General features: G+C 54.1%; 1 protein-coding gene across 2 annotated transcripts in view; it reads left to right on the plus strand.

Moving 5' to 3' along the window:
- Col27a1 (collagen type XXVII alpha 1 chain) overlaps nt 1–12,485 on the plus strand; it is a 125,939-nt gene that overhangs the window by 24,533 nt on the left and 88,921 nt on the right. Inside the window, exons 6-7 of one of the 2 annotated variants that reach the window (XM_046451416.2) lie at nt 7,809–7,862; nt 9,131–9,184. In XM_046451416.2, coding sequence (XP_046307372.1) covers nt 7,809–7,862; nt 9,131–9,184 — 108 coding nt within the window. The remainder of the gene's footprint in view (nt 1–7,808; nt 7,863–9,130; nt 9,185–12,485) is intronic. The other variant, XM_046451417.2, reaches the window with a different exon arrangement.

Raw genomic sequence — 12,485 nt, forward strand, 5'->3', positions numbered from 1 at the left:
CCGGCAGCTTGTTCTCCACTGGAGAAGAAGCTCTGAGTGTGGCCACTGAGGCTGGTCCCTAGCAGGTGAGCACTGCTACCGCCTGGAGCTGGGACCTGTGGACTTAGACTCAGGGACAGGACTCCAGCCTCATTGGCTGAGCCCCAAGGTCATTCCTTGCTAACTCAATTGCAAAGGTCAAGTGGCTTCATGCAAGCCATTGATTGACTGTCCCCAGGCCATAGAGAGAGTGAGTGTCCGGCAATATGTGTGTCACAGAAGAGTTTCAGAGAATGCACTGGAATCAGTTGCTATTTCTCCCACGGGGACTTGCATGAAATGCCAAGTGGATGTAAGTAAGGGTCATACCCTTGCCTGGACACTTGACCCTGAGCCCTGGAGCAAGCAGAGGTGGCCCCAGGCCAGACCAGGGTGGGAGACCCAGGCTGTCCTTGATCTCAAGGTGGCATGACTAGGATAGGTTAAAGCAGAGGGTCTCCCTGGATGGAATGGTGGCTTGGCCGAGGATGAATGAGTGTTACGTATCTGTATGGGTGGGATTCTGCCGAGGGTCCTTGTTATTCACCAGAGCCTTTGGGCGGTGACCTGGTGGGGCTGTAGAGCTGGCCTGCCCAAGGCCCGGCGCTTTCTGTATGCTGTCTGCTTCCAGAGCTGCCTCTGGACCACCCTTCCATCTATCCTTCATTGAACACCTACTAGGTGCTGTGGACACAGAAATCAACCAAACAGGCAGGGCTGCCACCAGAGCGGCCCTTCATCTGACTTGGCCACAGTGCAGTCACTTTTAGCAAGGTCTCTGCCTTTAAGACCAATCCCCTTGTGGGCTGAAGGTGCCCTGCCAGCCTCAAGCGGGGAGAGGTAGGTAGGTTGAGGAAAGATAGGGGATCTTGTGCTCTAGAGGTTGGGAGGAATGAAGGGTCAAAGGCTGAGGTTCCCTCTGGGGTCACTGTCTTGGCAGTGGCTGAGGGCTGAGTCGGCCCCGCTGGGGGTTTGCCTGGGAAGGAGCTGTGTTGGGCTCCACAGCTAAACCCATCAGGCTGGGCTCCCACCGCATCTGCCCCCTGCAGAGCCCAGGCTGTGCCCGGGTGCCACAAACCCACACCTGCCCTGTTCCTGTCCAGTGACGGGAGGGCTCACCAGCTTCTTCCTGGAGCTGAGTTCAGGGACCCCAAGTGTGAAGTAGAGACACTGGCCCCTGGGATGGCCGTGGTGGCTGACCCCAGGGGCTCAGGGTGAGTCCCTGGGTGGATGCACTTCTTCCATTGGCACAGAGCTGTCCCTTCAGGAAAGAACAGTGGTTAAGAGCACAGACCCTGGAGACCCATGGGCCAAGTTCAGATCCCAGCTCTGTCACCTCCGAGTTCTATGACTGGGTGAATCGTGTGAATTTCCCTTGCCTCGTGTCCTCGAGAGCAGCTGCCGTGTCGGGTTGTCCTGAGGAGTGTCTCAGCCATCTGTGGTACAGCAGGGCTGGCCCAGGGGTCAGCCGTTGGCCTGTGCCTGGTTCTTCAAGGACGCAGACAGGCCTGGTCCCTGCCTTAGTGGACCGCAGAGGCAAACAGGAAGGAGAACAAGCCAATCACATCAATGAATGGAGAAGACCCCGTGGTTAGGGGCTGGGGCTCCTGGAGAGGCCCAGGCTGCCCCGGGAATGATCTGACCTAGGAGGTGAGGGCCTCCTCCCGGAGAACGGGAAGGTTGAACCACGCTCTCAAGGGCAGTGGGTGACCAGGGAAAAGGACAGGCCAGGGAGGGCTGCCGGCCTGGTAGGTTGTTGGACTTTATCCCAGGAGCAGCAGGAAGCTATGGGAAGGATTTGGCAGAGGGACGTGATCTGGGGAGGTGTGAGAGGGCCGTGCAGGCTGTCCAGGAAGCACAGCTTGGCCTGCGCTACCCTGGTGGGGTGCTGATGCTGGACCGCAGTCTAGGGGGACTCACAAGGGTCCTTGTGCAGGGGCGGAGTGGGCGGGGCCAGGAGTGGGCGGAGCTTCCATGGGGAGGGGCAGTAGTGCTTTGGCTCTCTGGCAGCTGCTGCCCTGTCCCTGGTCTGGCTCAGTGTTCTGCCCTGAATTGGCCAGAATTACTCTGGGCTCAGGGCACCAGGGAAGTTAAAGTGACAGGGGGCAGGACTTGGTGACCAGGTGGCTACTGGCTGAGCTGGTGGGAGTGGGTGGAGGCAGCTTTACGCCTTCTCAGGCCTTGGGGCCTCTCCCCTTCCTCTGATGACCGAGGTAGGTCACGCCATTAAGGCCCGTGTGGAAGAGTCTGGAAGGAATGGAGAGGAAAGTAACCCTTCCCCTGTGGCCCTGCCCATGAGAAGCACCGGGGACATCTTGAGCAGCTTTGGCCAGGCGCTGCTGGAGAATGTCACACACTTTGTAGGGCAGATGTTATCGCCCCATTTTATGGGTGAGGAAACTAAGGTTCCAAGTGTCTAGGTAACTTGCCCAGGGTTACATTTTTAGTAGGTGACAAAGCCAGCAACCCAGCATCTGCTGCTGGCTCTAGGACATGAGTCACAAGGCAACTCAGCCTCCGGCTGCTGGGCTCTCCTGGCTCCTCCAAGTGACCGTGAACCCGCTGCGCCCGGCTGGGCCTGGCCTTCCCCATTTGACATTCACCAGGAGCCTTCCCGCTTACTAAATTGGCTTCTCCCTCATGTGCTTTGATGGTTTGTGGCCTGGCCAACATCAATATCCCTTGTTGTCTTTAACTGATCTCCTTTTTTATAAATTCTTTTTATTAATATACAAGTAACTTTTTTTTTAATAAGTAACATCTTGAAGAACATTATTATATATGAATGTGGACTCTCTGATTATTTCATCAGGATAAATTCATAATAATAACATTGCTAGCGTGGTCCCAAGAGCCAGAGTGTCTGAGTTTGAATCCTGGCTCCATCCCTTGCTGGGTGGATGACTCTGGGCAAGGTACTTAAACATGTAGGCCCTCGGTTTCCTCATCTGTAAAATGGGGATAATAACAGTTCATACCTTATAACATGGTTCTGAGGATTCGGCCATGGGGAGGGATGGGGGTATCTTTATATACATTAAGACATATATACACACAAACACACACATGTGAATGATTTATAACATGCCTTCCACCTAATGTCTATACAAACATGCAACAGTTAGTTCATTAGCAGCTACCTTCTAGAAAGGCTGAACCAATTCATGCTGCTGCTAACATTAAAAGAAGATAATTCAGTATTATTTCCATTTCACTGATCATCTATGGTGAATGTGTTTCTTATGTCTATTTTCATTTGTATTTTACCATTTATGCATTGGCATATTTGGAGAATTGGGATGTTGTCATTTGTTATCAACTTGTAAAATTCATCCATAGGTTATTAAATTTTCACCTACTCTACAAAAATTTGTTGTTTCCCTTTGAAGAGTATTCATGATGATTTTCACAAATGGAAGTATTATCCCTTTTTTTTTTGAACTAACAATAATAGCTAACACTTATTAGGAACTTATCATATGTCAGCTGATTTGCAGAGGGACCTACCAATAGGTAAAGTTTAAAATTCTTTACTTTTTTGCTTTTGGTGCTGGGGATGGAACCCCTGTACATGCTAAGCGTGTGCTCTGTCTCTGAGCTACACCCCCAACCCTACTTTGTTTTTATGCTTGGAAATTTCTTTTTCATCTGAAGATCAGATAAGTATTCACTTTTATTCCTAGTTATTTCACAATATCATTTATATTAAAAATTTCAAACCATCTGGAATTAATCTCAGTGGGGGGTATGAGGCAGGGCTCTAACATTGTTTTCCTGTAATAGTTAACCCTTTAGTAATCAACCTTTGCTCTTCTGATTTTTATGTGATAGACAAGTATCTACTTCCGGTCACTCTATTATGTTCCATTGCTCTGCTTGTATATTTGTATGTTAACAAAATAATATTTTATTTGACATTTACTATCTTTGTACTGTATGTATGCCTTAACTTCTTTTAAAATAATTCTGCCATATGAACTTTACGGCCATCTTAATTTCCTTTAAAAAAATCCCTCTTGGGATTTTTATTGGAATTATATTAAATTTATAAATGTATTAATTTATGAATTAACATCTTTAAAATGTTAGCTTTTTCTATCTACACACATGGCTTGTCCTTCCATTTGGTTCACTTTGTTAAACATCTCTTAGTAAACTTTTATGGTTTTTATTGCATAATCTCTGCACATTTCTTTTTAAGTTTGTACTTAGAAACTTTATGTTTCTTCTGCTGTTATTATTGGACTATTCTTCCCCATTATATTTTCTAGCTGGTTCTCAGCTATTGAAGATAAATCCTGATTTTTGTGTTTGTACTTTTTGTGTTTAATCTATGACCATCCCCTTCACTGAATTATCTTATAAGTTCTACTGGCATTTCAGTCAGGCCTCCTGAATATTCTGGACAGGCACTTAATGTAGTTTGTAAAGGACATACCTTTTTTCTCCTTCCCCTTAAAGAATGGTAGATCTTAATTTTTTATTTTCTTTCCTTTTTGAATTTTTTTAAGTCGTTGATAGACATTTATTTATTTATTTGCTGTGCTGAGAATCCAACCCAGTGCCTCACACATGCCAGGAAAGTGTGCTACTGCTGAGCCCCAGCCCCAGCCCATCTTATTTGTTTTTCATGCCTTATTGCATTGGCCAGAATTCCTAAACTCATGAAATACTAGTAGAAATAGTGGGACTCTACAGAGGAAGTTCTAGGATTGGATCAGATTTGACTCAATCCCATCCCTACTGCCATCTCCTGAGACTCCCATTTGCTCATTTGCTTGTTCATGAACAATTTTAGGGTGCTTCTTCTGAGCCAGGTCCTGTGCCAGGTACTTGAGATCATAGATGACTTATACAGGAGGCTTCAATCCCAGAATTTCCAATCTTTTGTTATTTATTCCTCCTTTGTCTCGGCCCCTCTCTGGGCCACGGCCACCTGGAGACTTCTATTCTTTCATCTCCCCACTATACTTGCAGGAAAGGAGCTTGGCACAGTTCCCATGGCCTTCTGGTCCCATAAACTCTGTGAAGAAGTCCACCATTCCCCATGCAGAGAGGGAAAGTGACTTGGTAGAGGTCTCATGGACTTGCTGGCTGCAGAGATGCATCTGGTGACCAGATTGTCATCCTCACCAAGGTGTAAATGACTCATTAGACTTTATATATGCTTCAATCAATCACTGAGGCATTTGTAGGAGGGTGGCTGGGAAGGCGTGTAGTTTTCTCTGTCCTAGAAGCCACCCTTCCCCTGACCGGAGGTACCTTGAGCATCCCTGAGCATCCCTTCGCCTGGCTGGCTCTTCTTTGTCTTCTCCAGCCTCAGCTGAGCCATGAGTCCCTGCAGGAACTCACCACACCAGGGGCCAGCTGTCCCAGCCTCCTGTCTGCCCGATGGATGGTTGTGGCTTTTCACCACAACGTGCTGAAGTGTAAAGAGCTGGGCTCTGGAACCACCCTCCTGCATCGAGATCCCACATGTTCATCGTCTGGCCTCAGACAAATGATGGGCCTTGCTCTGCCTTGGTTTCCCCTTCTGTACTAGGCGGGTAGTGACAGTTCCTGCCTCTGAGCTGCGAGAACTGAATGAGTTAATACACGGCAGGGCTTAGAAGACGGCTCAACAAATGCCAGTGCTCCTGTCATTACTGGTCTGTCTGCTTTCTCCCTGGAGAGTCTCCATGGGCACGAGCTTGTTTGTCCTGTGTCACGGCAGTCCCTGGGTAAACCCCCAGGCTTGGCTTGCAGTCGATGTTCCATAAATATCTGTTCTCGTTGATGCCCGGGCTGGGATCACACCTCAAGTTCTGTACCAGCTGCAGAGAACGCAGGGGGAAACCCTGAAGAGCCAAGGGCCCAGGGCCAGGGAGCAAGTCTGTCATCTCTTTGGGTCTCAGTGTCCCCTGAGTAGGATACATGAAGAGCCCCCTGTGAACTGTCTAGCCCAGCTTCCCTCCCAGCTGCAGGCTGAGGTGGGCTGGGCAGGGTGAGGGAAGCTGCAGTCCTTTTTTGGCCATGGGAATCCTGCGAGCCCTGGGCCTGGCCTCGCAGGGTGGACATAAAAGGCGTGTGGCCCGGCTCCTGAGCTACTGAGGGGGCCTTTGTGAGCGGCTGCAAGGCAGGTAGATCCTGACGGGTTCTGCAGAGTCGACCTGGTGGGCCCAGGTAGACCGAGTTCTGGGGCCTAGCCAGCAGGCTGGCCGTCAGCCCGGAGCGGTTGAGGGCTGGAGCTGTGGAGGGCAGGGCGGTGTGTGGAGAAATATCCAGCCCTGTCGCTGGCCGTCCCTCCGACCTGCAGGCTCAGCCGTGGCTGACGCGCTTCTCCAGACCCCCCGAACAGGCGGTGGATGCAGACTGCATGCCTAGCACTGTCTGCACACAGTCGGTGAGCAGCGGAAGGCTGTTCCCGTCGCTCTGGGAGGCTCTTTGCAGTTCAGAAAGTGACAATTTCCTGGGAGAGTGACACAGTCTGGATTTGGAAGGTCTGAGTTCTGACGAAGTAAAGAATCCAATGGGAATTAAGTAGAGTTGGCCCAGCTGCCTTCCCCTGGGTGGTGGCCCTTGCCACCTGGGTGTCTTCCTAGGGACCTGGGAAGTGTATGGGTGTGTGTGGGAGGCGCCTAGCCCCCATCCAAAAGACGAGGAAACTGAGGCTGAGAGAGGTGAGGAGCTTTGCCCAGGGTTCCACCGTGAGTCCATGGCAGGTCCAGGCCTTCGTCCCAGGACTTGGGACTCTGGGACCAGCCGAGGCAAAGAGAAGCTTGGAATGAGGGGATGAGGGGTAAGGGGACAGGGATTGGGAGCTCCTAGAAGTGGCATAGGGTGGGTCGACTTTCCAAGGGCAGCTTCCTGAGTCATTTAATCAGGATTGACCAACGAGGAGCTGCAGGCAGGAGCGCTTTTGGGGGCACCTTGAGTGACGCAGCTGAACTTGGGCCCTCGCCCTGGGCCCCAGCCTCCCCGGGTCCTTAGGAGGACCGCACACTAGGCACAGCGTGCCTACCTCTGACGGGGACCCGCTGCTTGTCCGTTTCCCCCCAGCTCATGGCCTACTCCAACTCATGGGGTCCAGGACCTCCCAGAACACAGGTCTGGGGTCCCAGGTGCAGGGTTGAGTCTCAGTCCTGCCTCATCCCGGGGCTTCAGGTGGCTCTTCCTCCTCAGATGTGTCCCAGGGTGGTGACTCTTCAGTTGCCTGCTTCGTCAGGCCGAGCTGCCCACCTAGGGAGCCACCTGTGCAGATGTAACTCAGTGGCTGGGAAATTGAGAAGAACCTACGTGCCTCTTGGCCACGACTCTCAGAAGCCCCGGGAGCCTCAGGGGCTGGGCAGGAAACTGTCCCAGCCACATGCACGACAGACCGGTCACCTGTATGTGGCCCCGAGCTCTGTGGTGGGGAGGGCACACTGCAGCGTGTGCTGAGGAACATGACTGTCGATGGGACTGGTTTCCTATGAGGGTGACAGCCTGGGCCTGGCAGCTGGCAGGACGGAGCTGGAGACTGTGTCCTGGGAATAGACCAGGGACCCTCCCTGTGGGCCTGGTGGTATTAGGAGAGCAAGGATCGGACCAGGTTATGAAAAATCCGGATGCTGGGAGGAGGAGTTGGGACTTTGCATGTGCAGCCAGTGGGAGTGATGAAGGCGCGGGGGCAGGGGAGTAGTGGAATGCAGGAGGCCCTTTGGGGTGTGAGTGGGGAGATGGATGGGGACCCGTTGAAGCCATCGAAGAGTCTTTGGGAGACATTCTCTCCAAATGACTTGGTGGCCAAAGTAGAATTGTTTCTGTTTCAGGGACAGAAAGGGGACCCAGGGCTCTCACCAGGAAAGGCCCTCGATGGGGCAAAGGTAGGTCCCAGGGACCCCAGTGCTAAGGGAAGAGGGGTGGACCGTAGTGAAACCGCTGTCCCCAGTGGGGACTGTCCTGGCAGAGACCATTCTTGACGAAGGCCAGGGGGTGGCAGGGTCTAGGAACATGGGTGTGGTTTGGAGTCCCCTTGAAGCCCAGTTTTTCCCAATCCTGGGCCCATAGCCACTCCCGTGCCTGCTGCTAGGGTTCACCCTGAAAAACAGAAAAGACTGCCCGGGACACACGTGTGGGGCTCTCTGCAGGACCTGCCAGGTGATCCTGGCATCTAGAACTTTCCTGGCAGCCCAGGCCCAGGAAGCTCCTAGCACACATTCCAAGCCCCTGAGGCTGTTCACACGAGCGGACGGGCCTGTGGTTTCTGGGGGTGGAGGGGCCTGGCTAAGCCCCCGGAGCTCCCACGTTGCCAAGTTTACTTTCAGGGCAGCAGCGCTGTGAGCAGAGGACGGCATCTTCCCGGGGTTCTGCAGGCAGAGAGCACAGGATGGGTGGGGAGAGGGAGCCCCGAGCTCTGGCTGAGGCCCTCCGAGCCTCATTCCGCTCGGGCCTGCCCTGCTTCCCTCCAGACGGGGTCCAAGAGCCACCTGACATCCAGGGCCCCCGCTGTGCTTCAGCTCGGGACTGATACAGCTCAGCGCTGCACGTCCTCACTGCCAAGGCCTCTTCTTCTGGGAGACCTGGGGTCCAGGATGGTGTCCACATATACTCCCATCTGTCCTCCTTACAATCTTCTAAGCCCGGACAGGTGGGCCCAGATTGCAGATGAGAAAACAGAGGCTCTACATGGGGCTCCCTGGGACCACGCAGCTGGTAAATGGCGGAATGGGATTGGTACCCAGGGGCCTGGGCTTCTCTCCTGCCCCTGTGTGGCCGCTCTCAGGTCTCTCGGTGGTAGTAGAAATGCCCCCTGCTTGGCAGCCATCACGCCCCACCCCGGGTAGACGTCTCTGGAGCAGGACTGGGAGCTCACTGATGCAGGGTGTGGTTTTCAACCAGGTTCTAGGTTCGAACCCACTCCCCAGAGGGTATTTTCTGTCGAGGCCCAGTTCTTATGAGGATTCATGGAGCTGATGAGTCGAGGGGGAGCTGGGAACTCTGTTCTTCTGTGCTCACCCTGCTCGGTGGCCCTGGGTCTCCTCTGAGGCCCCCAGGAGCCTCCACAGCTGGAGACAACCAGCCTTGGAGGTCACACTCAAGTGCAGAGTGTCGCACTCCCACCCCACCTCACCCCCTTGTCTGTGTCTTGCAGGGCGACATGGGCTTGCCTGGATTCTCCGGCAATCCAGGACCTCTGGGACGAAAGGTACGCCTTGGCACTGGGCTTGCTGGTGAGCTGGGGCTGCAGGCAGCGCGCTGTGGGTCTCCTGCTCTCCCTGGATCCCGCCCGGCTCCCTGGGGCACAGGGCACACTGCGGGGAAAGTGAGCGAGATTTCTGAGGGTCTTGTCGCTGGGAGGAGGGGGCCCTTGTGTGGGCTGGGTCATTCCACCATGGTCAATGAGGTGTGACAAGAACTGTCCCTGGTTTTCTGTGCTTCCTCCTTGGGGTTTGGCTACTCCCAGGAAGGCCACCCTGGAGGATGCTTGAGGGAGCTGGGGACATGTGTGGGCTCTGGCTCTTCTGTCCACTGGCCGAGTGGCCTGGGCCCGTGCGTCCCTTGTTTTACTAGAAATAGAGGCAGGGACAGTGGTTTCCCTCTTGAGCCCCCAGGGCCTGGGGATCTGGGTCCTAGGAGCAAGGCCAGGAGCAGAGAGCTTGGGGGTGGGCTCTGTGGTCTCCTCTCCCTGGGCCAGTTCCTAGCTGGGTGACCTTGGGCAGGAAAACCCCCCATTATTGACGAGTTGACGAGAAGACACAGGGGCCTTGGCCATATCTTGAGCTTTTGCCCTGGCTCCTGGCTTTGGCTGCAGCTACCCTATCCCTGGGCCTTCTGGTCCTCATCTGGGCAGCTGTTGCGACTGTAGCTCCAACCTGTCCTTGCTGTGAGGGTCCCCATGGCACAAGAGGTCCTGGGGGATTGCAGCCCCCTCCCCTTCCCCTCCACTTTCCACGGCCACAGCAGGCCGTGCCTCACATCTCAGGCCAGCACTGGACAGAGGGCCGTGGCAGTCTGCATGCTAGGAGGTGTTGCCTTTCCTGGCTCAGGGAACACTGGGGTGCTCTTGCTCCCCACTTGCTTCCCTCTGGCTCCGGCACTTTCTGATGGATGAGGTGTGAGTGGAAAAGACTCCTTCCCATCCCGGCTCATAAAGCAGCCTGCGATGGGCTCGCTCTGCATGGGATGGACGTCTGGCCAAGGTGGCCGGAGATGGGAAGAACAGACTCGGGCCAGCTCCTCCAGGGGACCCGGGGCTCCCTGCTCTCAGCACGTGTCCTCAGAGGCCATGAGCCCCAGCCCAGAGGACCCCACTCCTGAGCAGGGAGAGGCACCCCTTGTAAGGTGAGGGAGAGCCTCGTGTGGCTGCAAACCACTTGGCAAAGCCACTGTCTCTGAGTTCCCCTCTGGCCCTGGCCCAGGCAAACACACAGGAGTTTGGTCCTGTGACAGGCTGGTGTCACCCACCCACAGAGGGAACAAGCAGAGCCTGACCAGTGGCGGAGTCCAGCAGGAGGGCCGCAGCAGTCTCTTCCCCACACGTGTCCAGTGACCGCTGTGGCCACTCTGCCCTACCCTGGCTTTTCTTGTCATCTCTGTGGGAGCCCTGGGGAGCAGGGGACACGAGGGAGGGTGAGGTCAGCATCCCATGATCTCCAGAGCACTGAGGTTTTTTTAAACATTTTCATTTTTTCTAATTAGTTATCCACGACAGCAGAATGCATTTCTTTTCATTGTGCACAAATGGAGCACGGCTTTTCATTTCTCTGGTTGTACACGATGCAGAGTCGCACCATTTGTGCAGTCATACGTGGACCCGGGGTAATGATGTCGGTCTCATTCCACCATCTTTCCTGCCCCTATGCCCCCTCGCCTCCCCCCTCCCATTAGCCAATCCAAAGTTCCTCCCTTCTTCCCTTGCCCACCCCCATTAAGGATCAGCATCCACATATCAGAGAGAACATGTGACCCTCGGTTTTTTGGGACTGGCTAACTTCACTCAGCATGATATTCTCCAACTCCCTCCATTTACCTGCAAATGCCATAATTTTATTCTTTTTTAATGCTGAGTGATATTTCATTGTGTATATATGCCATGTTTTCTTTATCCATTTATCTATTGAAGGGCATCTAGGTTGGTTCCACAGATTAGCTACTGTGAATTGAGCTGCTATAAAGGTTGACGTGGCTGTGTCCCTATATTATGCTGATGTTAAGTCCGTGGGGGGTAGACTGAGGAGTGGGACAGCTGGGTCAAATGGTGGTTCCATTCCACGTTTTCTAAGGACTCTCCATCCTGCTTTCCAGAGTGGCTGCACTGTTTTGCAGTGGAGGGCATTGAATTTTGGTGTCACTCCAAGCTGACACCATAATCCCATTCGCTCGTTTATTTATTCATTTGATGAGAACGTACTGACTCCTAACGGGGCACTGAACCAAACGAACAGACCTAACCCCCTGCCTCCGGGAGCTCGCATCAAAAAAGGGAAAAGAGCGAAAATACAAGGTGCCCCAGGAGACGGGAAGGGCCGTGGAGGAAGTGGCAGGAGGAGGCAGCGTGGGTCGGGGGTCCCCTGGTAAGTGGGTGGCCTTGGGGGCTGCAGAGAGGGTGAAGGGCCTCTCAGTGTTCCTCCACCACAGCCCCAGGGTTAGGCAGGATTCTGCCCGTTTTCAGCTGAGAAGACTGAGGTCCAGAAAGGTCTCGTTCACTCACCCGCTCGCTCATTCTTCCCATCAGTCGGTAAATATGTCCCTGTGTTCTAGGCTCTGAGCAGAGACTGGTGACAAGCGAGGCCGTCCCAGGGCCCCGGGGGGGGGGTGCCCTGTACAGGGGCAGCTCCCCACCCTGGGCACCTTAGGCCTGGATTGTGGGCGGCAGCCAGGCCTGGGCCACTCTCAGAACCCTCGGGCGAGTCTCACGCGCAGCCTGGGTTGAGGCCACCAGGCTCCGGGAAATGCCTTCCCCAGGGTCACTGGGCACCAGGAGGGAACTGAACCCAGGTCTGCTCTGACCCCCAGGCCCTTTCTCGCAGCACAAGTTTGATGGAAATGGTGCCTCCATCAAGATGGGGTCCAGCTGGGCTGGGGTGGAATCCCGGCTCTGTCCCTCTGTGGCCTCCCTCGCTGAGCCTCAGTCGTCCTGTGGGATGGGAGGGTTAGATGAGATGTTATGTCCCCAGAGCCCGGCACTTGGCTGACACGGGTGGGCAGTTCATCCGTGTCTGTGATGAAGGAAGGAGGCTGACGATTGCCCGTCTGGTACCCTTGGTCATCTTTCCAGTTAGCACTTAACCACCCAGCCCCAGCCAGAGGGCTCTGGGAACCCCGTTTCCACCTCCCAGGGGTCTCTGATCTAACCCTGTTGCCCTCTTTCCTGGAGACCAGTGGATCTTGACTGGTGGTGATTCTGCCCCCCAGGAACAGTTAGTGGAGGTGGGGGCAGAAGGATGGTAGGATGCGATTCAGAGAGGGTGACTGCCCGTGCCAAGTCACACAGCCTAGGGCACCAG

The sequence above is a fragment of the Marmota monax genome, unplaced genomic scaffold (assembly GCF_021218885.2).
Source record: "Marmota monax isolate L192 unplaced genomic scaffold, Marmota_monax_Labrador192_F-V1.1 WCK01_AAM20220418_F8-fsc00020, whole genome shotgun sequence".
In the NCBI taxonomy this organism is placed as follows: Eukaryota; Metazoa; Chordata; class Mammalia; order Rodentia; family Sciuridae; genus Marmota; species Marmota monax.